This window comes from Heliangelus exortis, chromosome 2, assembly GCF_036169615.1.
Source record: "Heliangelus exortis chromosome 2, bHelExo1.hap1, whole genome shotgun sequence".
Lineage (NCBI taxonomy): Eukaryota > Metazoa > Chordata > Aves > Apodiformes > Trochilidae > Heliangelus > Heliangelus exortis.
The window spans coordinates 21861668-21878764 of NC_092423.1; the positions used below are offsets into that span (position 1 = coordinate 21861668).

General features: G+C 40.0%; 2 protein-coding genes across 4 annotated transcripts in view; one reads left to right on the forward strand and one right to left on the reverse strand.

The window, feature by feature from the left end:
* The window catches only part of NMT2 (N-myristoyltransferase 2), a 34579-nt gene extending 20900 nt beyond the window's left edge, over nt 1–13679 (forward strand). For 2 of the 3 annotated variants that reach the window (XR_011724171.1, XR_011724172.1), the window contains exons 9-13: nt 3095–3265; nt 5650–5817; nt 8986–9123; nt 9310–12327; nt 12385–13679. Coding sequence is in view for 1 of the 3 variants with exons in the window: in XM_071735155.1 (XP_071591256.1) it covers nt 3095–3265; nt 5650–5817; nt 8986–9123; nt 9310–9330 (498 nt within the window). In the remaining 2 variants the exon portion in view is untranslated. Of the gene's footprint in view, nt 1–3094; nt 3266–5649; nt 5818–8985; nt 9124–9309 lie in introns of all 3 variants that reach the window. The other variant, XM_071735155.1, reaches the window with a different exon arrangement.
* Nucleotides 13680–13883: 204 nt separating this feature from the next.
* RPP38 (ribonuclease P/MRP subunit p38) lies at nt 13884–16498 on the reverse strand. The gene is made up of 2 exons (XM_071735156.1): nt 16359–16498; nt 13884–14941 (listed from the first exon to the last, which is right to left on the reverse strand). Exon 2 carries the CDS (start codon nt 14908–14910, stop codon nt 14062–14064), a length of 849 nt encoding a protein of 282 aa, XP_071591257.1. The 5' UTR covers nt 14911–14941; nt 16359–16498; the 3' UTR covers nt 13884–14061.
* Nucleotides 16499–17097: the final 599 nt, after the last annotated feature.

Genomic DNA, 17097 nt, shown 5'->3' on the forward strand with positions numbered 1-17097 from the left:
TTGACTTCAGAAACATGTGGGATTGAGTTGAAAATGTACAAGACTGTTTTTGGTAGGATTAAACTGATAAAAGATTACTGGAACAGAAAATTAAGAGTTAAAGTCTTAAAATTCTCAGAGAAGTTCATAAGAAAGTTGGCTGCATACAGTGGGATTGATGATTCCACTTCAATTCATAGGTTTTTTTCTGTTCTGTCGGAGAATGTTTTTCTGTAATGGGCAGGCTCAGCAAAAGCCACCTCAGTATGTTGTTGTGTACTGTTGTGTACTAGCAAGAAAAAAAAGTGTTCTGGCATATTTTTGTTCAAATATCAGAAAAAATATTTTTCAGCTAATAGTTAGGCTGGCAAAACCCCCTAGGATGCATTTCCATGGCAAGACAAGTCACTGTAAGTAGTTGGAGATGTACTATTAAACAGTTCTCATTGCCATAATTAATAGCCTACAGAAGCTAGTTTAAACTTTATGAAAGCAATTTCTTTGCTTGTAAAAGCTACCCTGCTCTTTGGAAGCATTGCAGAATATCCTTTACTGTACCATATCAGTAAACATTTTTATATTGAAACAAACCCTCCGTTCTGGTTAAAAAAAAAAAAAAAAAATTTTTCCTCACTTATAGTACTTTGTGTTGATTTATCTGACCTTGGAGAATTATGCCTGTTAGTTATATTTAGCTTGATGCTGTGGGTTCTCTTAATCTATCTGAGTAATACAGGAAGCTGTCCTCAGAATAAAGCACATGCCATGCTCTGGCAGGGGGGGTTGGACTAGATGATCTTTCGAGGTCCCTTCCAACCCCTAGGATTCTATGATTCTATGATTCTATGGCTGGATCTGAGCTGCTGCTGTCAGAGACTCATTTCCTATGCTGCCTGGATGCTACCCATGCCTGCACATGCAGGTTCTCCCATGAGTGCAGGGCAGCAGTTTTCAGAGCTTAAGAATTAATAACCAAATTAATTAGGATTTAATCTTGGAGAGCTAAATATAGCTTCCATCAAATCTTGAAGACATTTTAGTCTCAGATGCAGTAGACACTTTCAAATACAGGTTTTGGTGGCAAATCTAGTACTGTTTCTAAAGGAAGCAATACAGGAAAAGCATAGTTTAAAGAATAAGGATCTTACTTACAGTACAGAAAGTGTAAGTACAGAGAGAATCATTAGAAACAACAGCAGTCATATCCTGACCATCTTCCTTTATCATACACCAGTTTTCAACAGAAAGATAAAGTATGGGAAATAATATATGTCTCCTTCATAAAATGTAGCTAAGGCAAAACTACTATACAGATATATACAAACAGGAAATAGGTGCTTTGAAAATCAACTTCTAAAACTAAGTAATCTACGATTCCATATGCCTCAGCTGTTTGTTTATTTTTAGATTGGACTTGGGAGCTTATCCCATGGAAAATAAAGACACAATCTTTGTTCTAATATTTTCTCTTTAGGTCTTGTGTTTTGCAGGGGTTTTGGGGGTTTTTTTCCTAAGAAGGGTTTAAGTGCTGTTGAGGAACATTATCCTCAGTTTCAACTGTTACCATAAACAGCACTGTCACAGAGATTTCTTCATTTGGGACACACTGTCCTGTCCCTCAGCACCAAACACTGGTTCTTGGATTTTAACCTCTTTACTTCGCGTCCTTGGAATATCATTGCCACTGGGAGCTCATTGCCCATTAAGAGGAATTAATCATTCTGACTCACTTGAACAGTCTGAATTAAAAAGAAATAATAAATTTGCAGAAATAATAAATACTATAACTAATAAATACCACCCTCACTGAAGGCTGTGTCTGTGCAAGCATCTACAGATACAAAAAACCCCAAAAAACCTCCAGCAAACAAAAAAAAGTTGGCGTTTAATCTCATGAGCAAGGAATTTCCTGAAAGAGGTAAATTTTTTCTGTGTTTAGAATTAAGGACTAGAGTCAAGTGAATACCCTTATGAATTTATGAATTCAGGGAATTTAAAAATCCAGATGATACATTGTTGTTGAAACAAACCATGGTCCCAGGCTGCTCAGGAAAAGCAGGAAGAATAAAATGTAATAAACAGACCAGAACTGTGGCAAAACATGCCTTGACTTTATCTGGCTGCTGATTCCCAGAGTATGTCAATAAATAACCTCCCCCAGAATAATGCCTTTTGAGCAGGCCATAATCAGCTACACTAATTTCAGGCTTCCAGTAATCAAGTCTCTACCTGGCTGCTCTTGTAATTGATTTTGCTATGATTAATTTGATATGTGCCCAAGTATGTAGCTCAGACAGATGAAGCAGGATGAACGACCTCTGAAAACAATAAGCCATAGCCTCACTAAAAGGAAATATTCAGGAAAGTTAACAAGAGCTGGGGAGAAAAATTTAATCACCTTTGCTTGTTTAAACATTAATTGCATAGTATTGAAAAGCTTTTTTTTCCCCTTCTTCTCATGTGTAAAGTCAAATAAATAACTATTAGAATACTGTAGATTTTTATTCATTTCAGGCTGCTATAAGTCATGAGAAGCTTTCTTGTTAACAGAACAGCAGTTGTGCCTGTATAGAAAGTTGAGTTAGCAAGGAAGTTTGTGTTAAGAATAGATGGATTTTTTGTTGTTGAGTAATTTAAACATTATCAGCTGACTTTTGTTTATTGCTTGACTTTTAAAAACAAAGCTTGAACCTCAAGTGTTCTTGTCTTCAGATTAGCTTGTGAAATGCATGTGGCTTTATATTTTCTTTCTGTGTCTTGGATGTTGGTAGCTTAGAAGAAGATAAGAAATAGACTGACCTAAAAAAAAAGAAAACAACATTTGTGAAGTGTAGGCTGTTGGTTATAGTATCTCTTTCTCTGGAGAAACCAAGTTGTTTCAATAATGAAATATAAAGATTGAAGTGCCTCAGACTGTCTCAATAATTAGAAAATAGGATTCTGATTGAAAGCCATTTGTAAAGTAGCATAATGAATTAGGTGGCTGGGATAAAGTAGGCTGATGAGGAATGCATTATACCAAGTGGGGTGATTCTGTAACCTACTTTCAGCCTTTGCTATGTATGTAGTTTTCCTTTCAGCATCTTAACATTTATTTTTCTTTTGTTAAAATAAGGCCACGAAGACGTCAGGTTTGAGACCAATGGAACAAAAAGATACTAATGCAGTACAAGAATTAATCAACACTTACTTGAAACAGTTTAATCTTGCTCCTGTGATGGATGAAGCAGAGGTAGCCCACTGGTTCCTGCCTCGGGATCATATTATTGATACTTACGTAGTAGAGGTAAAACATACCCCAGTTATTTCATGTATGTGTGAATGCCACTTAAAGTTCATATCAGCATCAAGTTTTGGAAATGCAGACAGTATAAAAAATGTGTGCTGCAGATGGAATCTGATATCATGATTCAAGCCTTGTTCTTGGTATTTCACTCTGTTAATGGGAAAATGTTTGGTTGTGATAAACTGCAGTGCTCTTATGACAGTGGATTGTAAAGATGAATTTTGAAATCTCAAAATATCACTATCTTGGACATATTAAAGCAAAGAACCTTATGTATATGAAAAATGATCTTTCCACCTGCATTCTTCCTTTTTATTTTTTTCCCATATAGATATGATATGATAAGCAGTGGTCTGCACATTTTCTTTTCTAGAAAAAAGAAAAAAATGGTACAATGACAAGGATTTGGTTTAGTTACGGTATCATTCTCTCAGGTGTCTTAAGTTTCTGCCATGCAGCAGTTCAAAATTGTTAATTTTTAAATGAGTTTTAGGGGCATCTTCTGGGGGAATTATGTTTTTTGATGGTCTGCTTCAGTAAAATAGTTTTTCCAGCACAAGAGTGTGTGCTTGTATATGTGTACAAATTTGTATGTGTGTGTGTATGAGTATATATAAAATAGAGAAGTAAAAGTTAACATCCCTTGATGCTGTGACAAGTTGCTGTCAGCTCAGAGTTGAATTATCTTGAAAATTATAATCTTTGTCCACTAATAAGATGGAGATCATAATACATTCCTACCACCTACTCTTCCCTCCCTGCCCTACCACCCCCACCCTCCATCCTGCTGGTGACAGTAAACAGTGCAGGAAGGAGTAGGTTATCATTTGGGTTTGAAATTTCCCAGGCATGATTGGAACAGCTTCTATAACAGCTGCTCAGAGAGAAGGATACACTCTTCCCTTTGAGTCCATGATCAAGCAATTGTAGACATCACATTTAGATAGTGTATTACTTTGTTAAAAGTGATACTGTTGTTTGAAAATGATCAACACTAACATGCTTAAACCTGCCAGCTTCTTACAGAAACTGCAGGTGGTGAAGCTCAGTGTTCTCACACTGCAGCCTGAGTTTGTGAAGGAATTTCAGATGGATTCAGAAACTTACTGCTTTGTACAAGCTTAGCTTTCTCCTTGGTAGTGGGTCTAGTGCTCACTGGACTCTTCCTCTGAGTAATTTAATTTATTGTCATTTTCTCCTTTTCCCCTACTCCAAGGGAAACACCCACTGCCTGGGTTGTTTGGTTTTTTTTTTTTTTTGCTTTGCTAGGGAGTGGAAGCCTATAGAAGATTCCACAAGAACTAGAATCAGCATGGGTGTGCCACTTCATTTTAACTGAAGGGTGCAGTGTTCACTTGCTTGTTTTACACTGTCTCTTGAGCTAATTTTTTCACTATACAAAATATAGGTTTGTAACTGCTCAAAAGCTTTTGAAGCCATGTGTGACCTGGAGCAGTTAGTGTCAAGTTATCTTTGTAATGTGCAGAGCTAAAAAACTTAAGCTCTGTATATTTCCTTAATATTTTCATCATTTTTACTTAATTTTATTGTATTTGTTGTTAGTTTATTTCCACTACAGAATCTGTACTTGCTTTAAGACAAAAGCTTCTTTGCTTGTTGTGTGTTCAACTCTTATTTTTTACTGTGGAAATGCTGTCAAATTAAGGATCCACCTGATCCTTTATTGATCTCGGAATAGTGGGTATCAGTCATTCAAAAAATGAAGCAAAGCAGCAAGAACAAGTATTTGTGTGTTTCTTTTTGGAGATACTAGGAGACCCAATTGTAATAGAAGTGAAAATCTGGGTAGTTTGCTTTGGGGCTTTTTGTGCTCAGCATGTCAGTCATAACCCAGGTAATAATTATTTCCCATTTCCTGCTAATCTACACTCTTGAAGATGGTGTAACTTCATTAGGTGCATGAAACATGAAGAAAGTTTGTTTATTATACTTTAAGTTTCTATATGAGTACCTTTTTTGCTGGCTACTGATCTTACTAGAATTTCATTGTGATTTCACACTTTTGTTTGGCAAATGAATTATACTTGATTAATGATCACTAGAGTTTTGTTTATAGCAGGCTAGACTTGGAAAACAAACTGAAAGGCTTTGACAATTGGTTGTCAAAATGTTGTTAGTGTAATAGACTAGAGAAATCTAAATGTTTGTTTTCTTTTCTGAAGTCACCATTTCAGGCTTCAGTCTTACTTTGTGTAGAAACATCCCTGGATTCAGTTTCTTCAAATCTTAGCCAAGAGTACCTGTTATACCATAATAAGGTGTGCAAAACTGCTGCCATTTATTACTTACTTTCTGTAGAACTGCCACATTGGCCTAACCAATAACTGAGCAAATACTTATTGACTTTTTTTTTTTTTTGGTAGGGCTCAAATGGTATTTTAACAGACTTTCTGAGTTTCTACACATTACCTTCAACAGTGATGCACCATCCTGTTCATAAAAGCCTCAAAGCTGCCTATTCCTTTTACAATATTCATACAGAGACTCCCCTCTTGGACTTAATGAATGATGCACTCATTATAGCCAAATTGGTAAGTTGTGGGTTTGTTGGTTTGGTTTTCTGCTTCTTTCACAGAAGTGTTCTTAGGAGTGGTGGCAAGGTAAGAACTCATAGCAATTTATCCAAACCATTGCATTCTGTTTTATTTTACTATCTGCAGCACAAAAGTGAAGTTGATGAAACATAATACTATATATATATTAAAATATACAACACTAGACTTCTTTTTCCTTTTTACTTTGAGTAATCTGGGCAGTGACAAGTGCATGAAATGTTTGGAATTAGCCTGAACATTGTGAACATCCAAGAGCATACTGATGACCGTATTCACTTAGTACCAGAAGAATGGAAAATATAACTAAAATAGTTTCCCTTGGAGATGAGTTAATAAGTTCTGTTAAATAAATTTTGTTTGTTAAAAATACATTATCTCTACAAAATGTAAAAGTTTATTCATGCAGACTTTATCATTTTATCTTTATACCAATTGCTGCTTGTAAAGCTTTGTAGATGATGTCCTAGTGTAGCTTAAACACACACCTTCACGCATGGAATTCTGTTAGGCAGTTTAGTTGAATGGAAGGGAAGAGACTATAAATGAAGTTTTTAAACGTAAGAATTATAGAAGTTTAGTGATACCTGATGAAAAGCTAACATCCAGCTCTTAATCACCAGAGTTTCATGGGGTTGGGAGTGCAGTGCAAACATCAGTTGCAGTGTAGGCTGTGGTATGGAGCTGTGCAGGTGATGCTCATCCCAGCACTCTGGATGAATTTGCAGAGACCTGTTTAGGCCTGGCAGTTCACAGCCCTGGACAGGGGTCATCCAGTCCATGGTATCTACTCTATCAGCTCTTCCCAACATGCTGCAGAACACAGGCATATTTTCTGCCCCTCTCAGCTGAAGTGTTGCTACCACACTGCTTGTGGTATAAAACCTACTGGATGAGGTCCCCATGCAAGCAAATGCTATTTGTGCTCCAGCTAATCATGTTCAGAGCTGCCTGCACTGCATGTAGCACAGGGTTTCCATGTTGAGCCAGTGATGGTCTGCAAAGGCTGTGCTAGTTCACATTTCAGGATGCATGGAACTTGTTCATCAGTTCACATTTCAGGATGCATACCAGCTTGTCTGTCTCAGCTGTGTATGTGCAGCACAGCAGCTGAGCTGATGTCTATGATGTGAACTGCTTGCTGAGGCTTGTTGAGCTATAAGTGGTATTAAGTTGATTAGTTTAATTGGAATGGGAATCTCCAGGGTAGTCATGGGGAATGTAGAACTCCATTATTCAAGATTAATAATAGCAAAGGAGGTTCAGATGCAGACTTTGAAAGGTGTTAAGAAATCTGAAGATACAGGAAGATGGCTGGTATAAATTTCAGAAGTCACTAAAAACATGAATACTGCTTATTCTGAAAAGCTGAAGTGCAAAAAGGAATAGATGTTGGATTTCATTTGAAGTGTTGCATAGGGAGCTGACTAGGCCATGGATGGAACAAGTAAGGAAGCAGATGCATGGTCTAACTGCAAGGCTTTACAGCTTCCCCTGTCTATTTTTCTAAAGGTGGTGTGGAATTCTTTCTATGTATTCTGCTTGGAGAGAGGAGGATTTTACAGCAAGATAATCTCCCCCTCCAAACCCTGGGTGTTTTATTGTTGAAGCCAAGACTAGGTTTCTAGATATAGAACATGAGAGTTTATAACAGGGAAGAAGTTCACTTCTGAGTCTGCTCTGCTCTGGCAGAGCTATGGAGCAATTATCTTTGAACAGGAATATTTTTATACCTTTCAGAAGACATTAACTTGAACCTAATCTGCTGGTGTTTAGATATGGATTTAAAACTACTTATAATTTATTTTAATTTTAAGTTCTTAATTGTAGGTACAGTCATACTAATGAATTTCTGCAGTGTGTCTCTTTTCTCCTTTAGAAATTTGCTACTATAAGTTAGAATATTTAAAAATTTATTTATTTAGATGAGAAGTGTCAAATCCTTGCCACCTTAATTGTCTTGTTTCTTTGTGGTTTTCACAGCACATTTAACTTAACATAGCTTCATCTGCACACACAATGATCTGTGTGTAAAGGCTCCCCACTACCCACTGAACTCACTGTCTGTGCTTTGTGACTTTCTTTTTAAAATACCTAGACTGATGGGGAGCTTAAAATGCTCTTTTCTTCAGCCTCTTTTTCTTAATATGGGGTGCTTCTTTAAAAGAAAAACAATAAACCTAGTTTTTATGCTGAGTAAAGAACGTTCCTTACCATCTTCTTGTGCTTAAGTACTGAGCATTAATTGTTTTGCAACTTATTTTTATCTTGGCATATGGAAACACCTGCTGCCACACTGCCTTTTGCTGTTAAAGGCTCCAGGATTTTAAGTCAGACTCTATTGTGGTTAATTGCAAATAAATGGACTTTTATATCCAGACTCCCAAGCAAATGCAGCTATTCATACATGATGATTGTCACTGCAGTGGCAAAAATGGCATTGCTTTCCTTTTCCTGCTTAATAAGAGTTCACAGTTAGTTGGGATTTTAGCATGTTTATGTTGCTGCACAAAACCCTGAGACTAATTCAGCTGTCTGGCTGTTCTGAGAGCAAAATAGCTCCTTCAGTGGTGAATTTGAGAGGCTGGTGAAGTTGGTGAAAAGAGGAGTTGGTAAGAGGGTGCTTGAGTAGAGAAGGGAGAATAATGTGTGAAAAACTGGAATTGTAAAGACAATGGCATTTCAGAAAAGGACCAAATTGCAAAATATTATGTTTATCATTAACAGACTAATAAATTGCTGAAAAATACCATAAGCTGTATTTATACAGCTTTAGCTGGAATAGGCTTTATGTGTCAAAGCACTGTGTGTGGCTGTAAAAAAATGCACATCTATAAGAATAATATAATGGATAATGCTGTAGGGATTCTTTACATGTTTAGTCCTGAAAGTGGCTTTAAAATCCCTACACTTTTGGAGATTACCTTCAAGCAAAGTTGTGCCTTTTAATTCACTTTTTTTTTTTTTTTTTTTTTTTTTTTTTTTTTTTTTGAAACTTCTTTGTGTGTACCTAATTAAAAGGCAATATTCATTCCTAGTCTTTCTCTGCCACCAATTTAGACTGGTCTCTTGGTTATTGTATGCCACTGTGTAAAGTATCTTAAACTTTAAAAAAATAAAATTTTAAAAATGTTTTGCTATTGCCAGAAAGGATTTGATGTGTTCAATGCACTAGACTTAATGGAAAACAAAACATTCCTGGAAAAACTCAAGTTTGGGATTGGAGATGGAAATCTGCAGTATTATTTGTACAACTGGAGGTGTCCTGGCATGGAATCTGAAAAGGTAAGGGAGAAAAAAAGAGCTTCTACATTCTGTTAGATATAATCTTTAGATTAGTCTGGCCAAAATGACCAGAAGTTTTAAAATTATTTTTAATATTTAAGATCTGTAATAGAGGTGCATAAAACTAATGATGATTAGATTTATTTTCCTATTTCAACTAAAATACTGTATTTTTCTTTTCTTTAGGTTGGTCTTGTATTACAATGAGGACGCTTATGTTTCTAGAACTCTGTGGTCATCATTTGAATCATAATTTGATCTCCATAACTCTTGGAACGGTGTTGTTCAAGAGGAGTAAAAGCACAACATCAGTGATACTGAGTCCATTAAACCTGAACAACATAGACATCCATATGTGACCAAATTTATGCATTTTCAGATAGATCAGAAGGTCCATGAAACTCTTTTATTGTCCATGAGAAGAATAAAAGCACATTCATTTAAGTTTCAAAGCTTAGCTTGCACCTTGAGGAGAAGAAGGTATTTTTTTCCCACTCTGTAGAAAAGACTGTTTTGTACAAACTGAACTTCAGTGGTGGATTAGGGTACAGAAATATTTGCTATGATGTGGAAGAACTGCTGCATTTCTATTTATTAAGTGGTGGTGTGTGTTTGTCAGTGTAACAGAATGAAGGATACAAACTTGAGTATCTTTGCTTATTTACTTCACATGGATATCATCACTTGGGGGAAAACCATGAAGTACAATACGTTTGTAGCTCTATGAAAGTCCTGGATGTTTTTGTAACTGGAGCAGTATGACAATGTACTGGTTTAACTGGTGCATTTGTTTCTCCATACACAACGCTGCCAAATCAATAAAAATACAGATTTGTACTTTGATCTTCAATAGATCAGTGGATTGATTTAACAGTATCGCACTGTTCAGTGCAGGTGTTACCTATGTTCCTGGAATGATAATACATTACTGTACTTAATTTACAGTTGTGGCACAAAACCTTAGTTTTTCCTCAGTAGAACAACATCAGCCTGTGTGTAAAACTAAGAATTTTAGTAGTGCTATCAGGATATTTATAGTTTGAATGTTTTCAACGCTTCTGCGAAATTGCACATATTCCTTTGTCTACTTTGATTTCCTATGAAGTCTGTAATTCTAATGAAAAGTATCTTGTGTAAATACGTATTCATAAATTGTTCCTGGTGGTGTTTTTATCCTGACTTTGGAACAAGAAGTTTTGCTATACATGTGGCTGGTAAGCAGAAGAGAAACGGTCTACCCTCTGTCCTTGGAAGTCTCTGTATTGCGCTTCATGAAATGTAGGAGGGTGGGTCTGTGTTTTTGGGGGGAGCTGTTATAATTCCCTCATGGATGCTCAGCGACCAGAACAGCTTTTTGAAGCACTTTACATGCATTCCAGCGTAATGTCATTGCTAGATGTAATAGCAGTTCTTTCAGCTCATGGATGCTGCAGTAATGTGAGCACCAAGAAAATCTGCAGTAGGAAACTGTTCTAGCTGACAGTGCCAAATTGTGGTCATGAAGCCTCTGTGCTGTGAGCATCTTTTGAATGTGACTTAAATATCTCATGAAATGCAAATATCTATACTTTCCTTTTTAAACATGCCTGTAATTCTGACAGCAGATTTTGCTGAAAGTTGAATTCTGTACCTGAAAACATCAATTCAGATGAAGATGCATTGCTCTGTTCTTCATACCTTTTAGCTCTAGCCACCTCCTTATGGGTGGAATGGGGTTTTTCTTTCCTACCACTCCTTTTCCAGTGGGTGAATGGTTTGTGGGTTGGTTTCTTGTTGAATTGTGGTGGGAGGATTCTGCCCTAGTGATGGTGATAAATACTTGCCCTTATTGTGTTTTAGCTATGTGATTAAAGCATTTGACCCCCTTAAATGAAGGAAGGGATTGGACATGGTTTGTCTGACTTGTCCAGAACCTCATAAATTTAAAAGGGCTTCAAAAGGACATTTCAGACATGTAATGGTGCAGTTGAGCTTTACAACTTTGGCCACTCTGATACCCTTCTGCTAGCAGCAGTCATAACAGATGGTGCAGAGGGAGTTTGGACTCCCTGCATGAGGCTTGAGCAGAATTAAGTGCCTGAAAATGTAATCAGTGGCAGTGATAACTGAAATAACAAGAAGGATCCATGAAAGACACCAAATTTTTAATTCCCAACAGGAGGGAAGGTGTCCTCTTTGCTGGGCATTCGCATTGGGGCCTGCTGGGAGGAGGAGAATGTTCACCAAGGCACTCTGTGTGTTCTGCATAGACTCCAAAGGCAGAGCCTTGGCAGCCCTCACTCAGCTGGTGCCTAATGTGAGGTGGGACAGCTGAAGCACAGCTCTTTTCTCAGAGATGAGGTAATTTCTTGCAAAGAAATTATCATGGCTCAGCTCCTAATTTGGATGGGTGGTCTTGAATGCAGGTGAAAGATGTCATATTCTCTGCCTTCCCTCCCCTCAAAAAAAAAAAAAATTAGGTGGAAGAATGGTAGGCAGACATTTTCTTTTCTCCTCCCTTCTTATTTCAAAGAAGAATCAACGTCTGGAAAAGGACTGGGGCTGTGATGGGATAAAATATGTCTAGGTAGAAGACAGACGTGAACCTAGGTTTTCTGCAGATGGGCTTTCTGCCCTAATCTTGGAGAAACTGCACATGAAGGAGTGTGGCCACTCTTGTTCTGTCTTCTGGAAGAACTGTACAATTTAGTTTAGGTTGTGGAGTCTCCTACTCTGATATTCAAAAACCTGACATTCAAAAGCTGCCTGGATGCTGTCCTGTGTAATGTGCTCTAGGCAGCCCTGATCTGGCACTGGGGTTGGACTAGTTGACCTCCTCTGCCTCCCAGTGCATGTTGATGGAAGGGCAGAGCTGTGCTCCTGTAGAAGCTGTGTAGTGCTGTAGCTGACAGAAAAAATATACACTGGGCCAGAGAGCATGAGGGAAACAAGCTTCTGAGCCTGAGTATTGGGGCAGCTCCTGGAGAGTTCTGTTCATAAACCTGTGTGTTACCTAATGGCTGTGTAATTCAACATGGACAGCTCTCCTTCCAGTGCTCAGATCTTCTGGCTTGCCATGCTCTTCACCTCCCAGTGCTTTGCTGAAGTGTCAACAGTATCAAGGGGATGCAAATCTTTAAGGTGTCCCAGACTGCACCTATGTAATAAATACAATTACACAGGAGGTGGAAACTCTGGCAACTCGCTCTTGTTTCCTCAGCAGTGGTGGTTCCTCTTAACTCAAGGTGGTTATCCATGTGGGTGCCACTGTCAGCAGCTCAGTAGGAGAGGCTCTTCTGTATTAGGCCTGCTGTGAACAGCTACCAGGCAAGACTCCTCAAAATCCAATAGATGGTTTTGTGAAGATGAGCAAACCTAAGGCTCATTCTAACTCCTTTCCCACCAGTCTTTTAAAACATCTGTAATTTCTTTACCAGAGTAACATCTACCTGCAAAAGGGACACGAATCCCTGAAGCAAACTATAGACTGTGGGCAGGCAGCAAAGTGCTGGAAAGAGAACTGCTGCACTGATGTTCCTTACCAAAGTTAATCCTCATGTTCTGTTTAAAGGCTAAGTAAGATATAGATGTTACAGTTAGTCAGCATGGGAATTAAATACGCTAGTGCTAGCATGCCTTCCAAGTTTAATGCATGCAAAAAGCCAAAACGTAGGATTTGTAGGAAGGACTACGAGGCGAGCCAAAAAAACCCTCCGTGTGCCATCCTCAGCCATTTCTTGGCATTAGATGTCTTAGTTTTGTTTAAACTTCAGGGAGCATCATGACTACAGAATCATTGCTCATCTCCCTTCATGGCTGATATTGTGAAGTCAAGTAATTTCTAAGTAAATACAAAATACAGATGAGCTGAGGGCACTGAAAGTCTGGATTAGCAAATCTCTGAACATTACAACATGAAAATTCCAGCTTTAATGAGCAACAAAGTAACTCAGTTATAAGTATTTTATGCTTTCTTCTACAGTACCATTCTGACTTTTGCTTAGAGTGCCAATTCCTAGGCTGTTGATTGAATTTCAGCACTATTCCCTTTCCTTCTGACAGGACAGCTGTCTTGCTAGGAAAATGTTGGTCGTTCTCAGTACAACTAAAGGAAAATCAAAAGTTCTGTGGCATGTTTTCAGTCTTGTAGCAGTTAGAGCTGTCATCTATTTTACGTGCAGCAGTATGTAGTTTACCTCAATTTCCTGGGAAATAATTTTAGAGTCCATTTAGAAACCAAATTGAATTTAGGTTGGTTTACATTTTCTCATGGAATGTGTGTTGATAGTCTGCATATACGAAAATCTTTTTCCAAAATGCAGCAGTAATAGTTTGGATTTGTTCTCTATTTGAAAATGAAGTTTTTCCTTCAGCTTATCAGACACCAGGTATTAGATGGGACTCAACTCTGCATATGTTCTTGACCAAAACAAGCTTCAGAGCAAACTATGGAAGTTCAAAAGGGAAGTCTGCCTGTGCTGTTATGGCTGTTTACTTGAACAAAGCATTGAACCAGCTTTAAAAGAATTATACTGGCATGGACCTTTGTTTTAATAAACTTTCACTTTTGGTATTGATTTGTTTGAGTAATTATACTTAAATCTGTTTTGCTTGAAATGTGTTCATCTGTATAAAAATACAAAGTTTGTTTAATACTTTGCATTAATTCCAAAGATGTACTTATGTCTTCAGTTACTTTGGCTTATTCATTACCAATTTTAATGCTGTGATCTCCAACTGCACCTGAAATATTTAGCCCTAGGTAAAGACTTGCACCCAAGTTTGAGGAATATTCTTTATTGAAGCTGAAAGTACCTTGACTGAATGCAACACAAAATTCACCTTGAATACAAGTGCTTTACATTGTAAAGCCTTACAGATAGTTCAGCTAGAGCTGTACTGTATACTGCATTAAAAAAAAACCACAACAGTTTAATATGAATAATCAAACTGAATCCGTTATGCTGAAAAAGCTTTCTTCTTTTTGCGAGGTGGCTTCTTTATCTTATTTGGATTTGGAACAAGTTTCTTGATTTTCAAAGGCTGCAGAATTACATGTGAAAGATCGAGCTGACTGCTTTCCATACGCTTCTGCTTCTGGCTTGTGAGCTCATCCCCCGGTGTCTCTGCAAGCTGCTCATCTTCCTCGCTTTCTGAACAATCTGTTTGTGCATGAGCCACCAAGTCCTCGGTTCTGTACTGAAACCACGGCACTTCCAAAGCTGGTATCTTTGGAATGATCGCTTCTATAGCTTCAGTAAATTTATCAGACTGCTTTCTAAAGCCTAATGCTAAAATAGATGTTAAGCCAAGAAGTGGTGCAACTGTTTCACTGAGACGGGGAACTTGCCCTGCTGGTGTGGCTCGACTTGCACTCAGCTGAATAAGATGTGATGTGATCATGGGAGGTTTTGCAGACTTGCACACCAGCAAGAGAAGTAGTTCATTTTTTTCCAAGGCTTTTGTAACTTCGTTAACACCAATAGCAAGCTGTCTTCTGATACTTATGTCAGTCCATCCTGGTTTTTGTTGATGGCCTTCTGTTTCTTCTGTAGGGAGCTCATTGGTGCTAGCATCACACACACTTTCTGTTTGTTTTTTTGTAAGGGAACGTTTTTTCCTTCTTTGATTCTCAATCTTTTTAAGTCCAATATTCTTAATCCTTTCTTCTAAAGTCTGCAGGATGAAATGCATATCTTCTCCATCGATGGTTTTCCACTGAAAACCAAAGGGGTTATCTAGACATGTTTTTACGGTGATTTTCTTCGCTTTACGAAGCGTGGCTGTCCCTTTCTGAATTACAGACATCCTGAGGTTCCTTTGTGTTTTGCCACCCTAGCTGTGAAGGGAAGAGAGAGAGAAACATTAGTTCAAATGCTGTCCTGTTTGCTATTGGCATCATTAACAGAAGCTTATCTTGGGAATGCAGAAAAAACCCATAACATTCAAAGGTGATACTGGCAACTATCACCTTCCTCACATTAGCTCAGTGCTAATCCTTCACAAATCTTTCACAAGGCATGAGAAACACAAAACAGAGCAGGGAAAGGATAACTATTCTACCTCTGACTGATGTATTCCAGAGTAACAGAACATCAAGGTAGGCCAGTTACAGGCCTTGGTCACTCAGAAGACCTCATACTTGGGTTACTATTCACAGTCGTGCTAAACTAGTTCTATCTTCATTGTTGCAAAGCCAAGCTTACAGCATTACGAGCAGATCGGGTTTCAAATTAGGAGAACTATGACATGACTCTTTCCTAGGTTTCCTGCTTAGCCAAGTAGATGTACAGAAATCACAGAATGTTAGGGGTTGGAAGGGACTTTCAAAGATCATGCAGTCCAAAAGAGACAGGCTCCGTCCTCCCAGCACTCACCCTTTATGTATTTATAAACATCGGCTTTGCATACATCTCTTGAACGGCAGCCTTTATAAATACTCACAAAATACCACTTTGCCCATCTTTCCAGTTCTCCATGTACTACTGGTAGCAAACTACCTTGATACAGAAAAACGACAAACCCCATCTGCACTGAAACTCCCCCAGCAGCATGTACTGCCATAAAGCAACAACTGTCTGGAGGGATTTTTTCTCAAACTTGTATCCAGTAAGGGAAGTGCCTCAAACGGAGTTGTATTAACGCAGTGTGAACAGCAACACAGTCATCCAGAGTAAGAGTCAGAAACACAGAAGTAGTTTTCAGAGAACAGCAAAACTCAATAGTTACGGCAGAACACAACAAAGCACTGAGAAGGGCGCAAAACATGAGAGATTTCATTACTGAAAGATGGCATGTTTCTTTTTAGAAGGGGCACCGCTGAGGAAAACAAGCATACAGGGATAGGAAATTAGGCAACAAGACCAGACACTCAGATCCCCCCACCTGCCCTCGCTTCCCACAGAAAGGACAAACGGGGACTTGCCGCCCATGCTCGATTCCACACCGCCCTGTGAGCGCCTCCAGCCAGCTCCGGGTGGCAGGGGGAGGCTCCAAGGAGAACTCGCCACAAACGCCCCGCAGCATCCCGGAGGCGGGGGGCTCCACCAGCCCCCTCCCACCCGGCACCTCAAGGCCTGGTTCGCAGCGGCCGCCGGGCACCTGCGCGCCGGCCGCTCGCCGAGCAGCTGCAGGCCGGGCCGGGCCCACACTGCCGCCGCCGTGGGAACCGGACAGCCGGCCCAGCCCCACCGCCGGGCCGCAGCAAGGCCCAGACAGCAACCGTCCCACTCCCTCCGGCTCCGAGAGACCCTTACCTAGGCCGCGGCCTCCGCCGGCCGCCCCACTCCCACGCCGTCGGCCGCAGCAGCTCGGTGCCGATGCTCCGCTCCGCCCCTCAGCGCTTCCCGACCCCCGCCTCGGCCCGCCCTGGGGCTGCGTCCGTAGCGGCGTGGCGGAGTACCGAAGGGGAGGGGCGCGTAGTGCGGGTGGCCGAGAAATGGGCGGGTGCGGGGCGGCCGTGGGCACACAGCAGAGCCACCCACAGCGGGGTCCTGACCGGGGCGACGCGGCGGGCAGGGGTGGTGCGAAGCAGCCTGAGAAAGCGGAGGCCGCCGCCTGCTCGCTCCGCTCCTGAGGTCTGCAGCGTGCAGAGCGGCGCCGTGCAGACTGCGCATGGGCAGCGATAGAGGCGGGTGGGGACAGCGTGAGATGGGGATGGGGACAGCGTGAGATGGGGATGGGGACAGCGTGAGATGGGGATGGGGACAATCAGCGCTCAGCGGGACTCTCCGCAGGGCCAGTGCGGGCGTTTCCTCGTTCTGGATGCTGCCGTAAATAGCTTTATAGATGATATCAGATCTGCTTTTCCTGATGAAATCACGGCCAAGTCTACACAGAGGTTCTGCACAGGGACTTAACAGCCATAGGAACCTCTCGCTGCCGTTTAATAAGTTGCGTGAGGTAACGCTGAGGTGACCGGCAGGAGCTGGTTACGTTCAGTGTCTCCCACAATCCGCCGTCACTCGTTCACAAACCTCCACAAATCCGTTCAGT

Excerpts from the sequence above, each read along its gene's own strand:
- RPP38 (XM_071735156.1), bottom strand. The coding sequence starts at position 14,910 with ATGTCTGTAATTCAGAAAGGGACAGCCACGCTTCGTAAAGCGAAGAAA.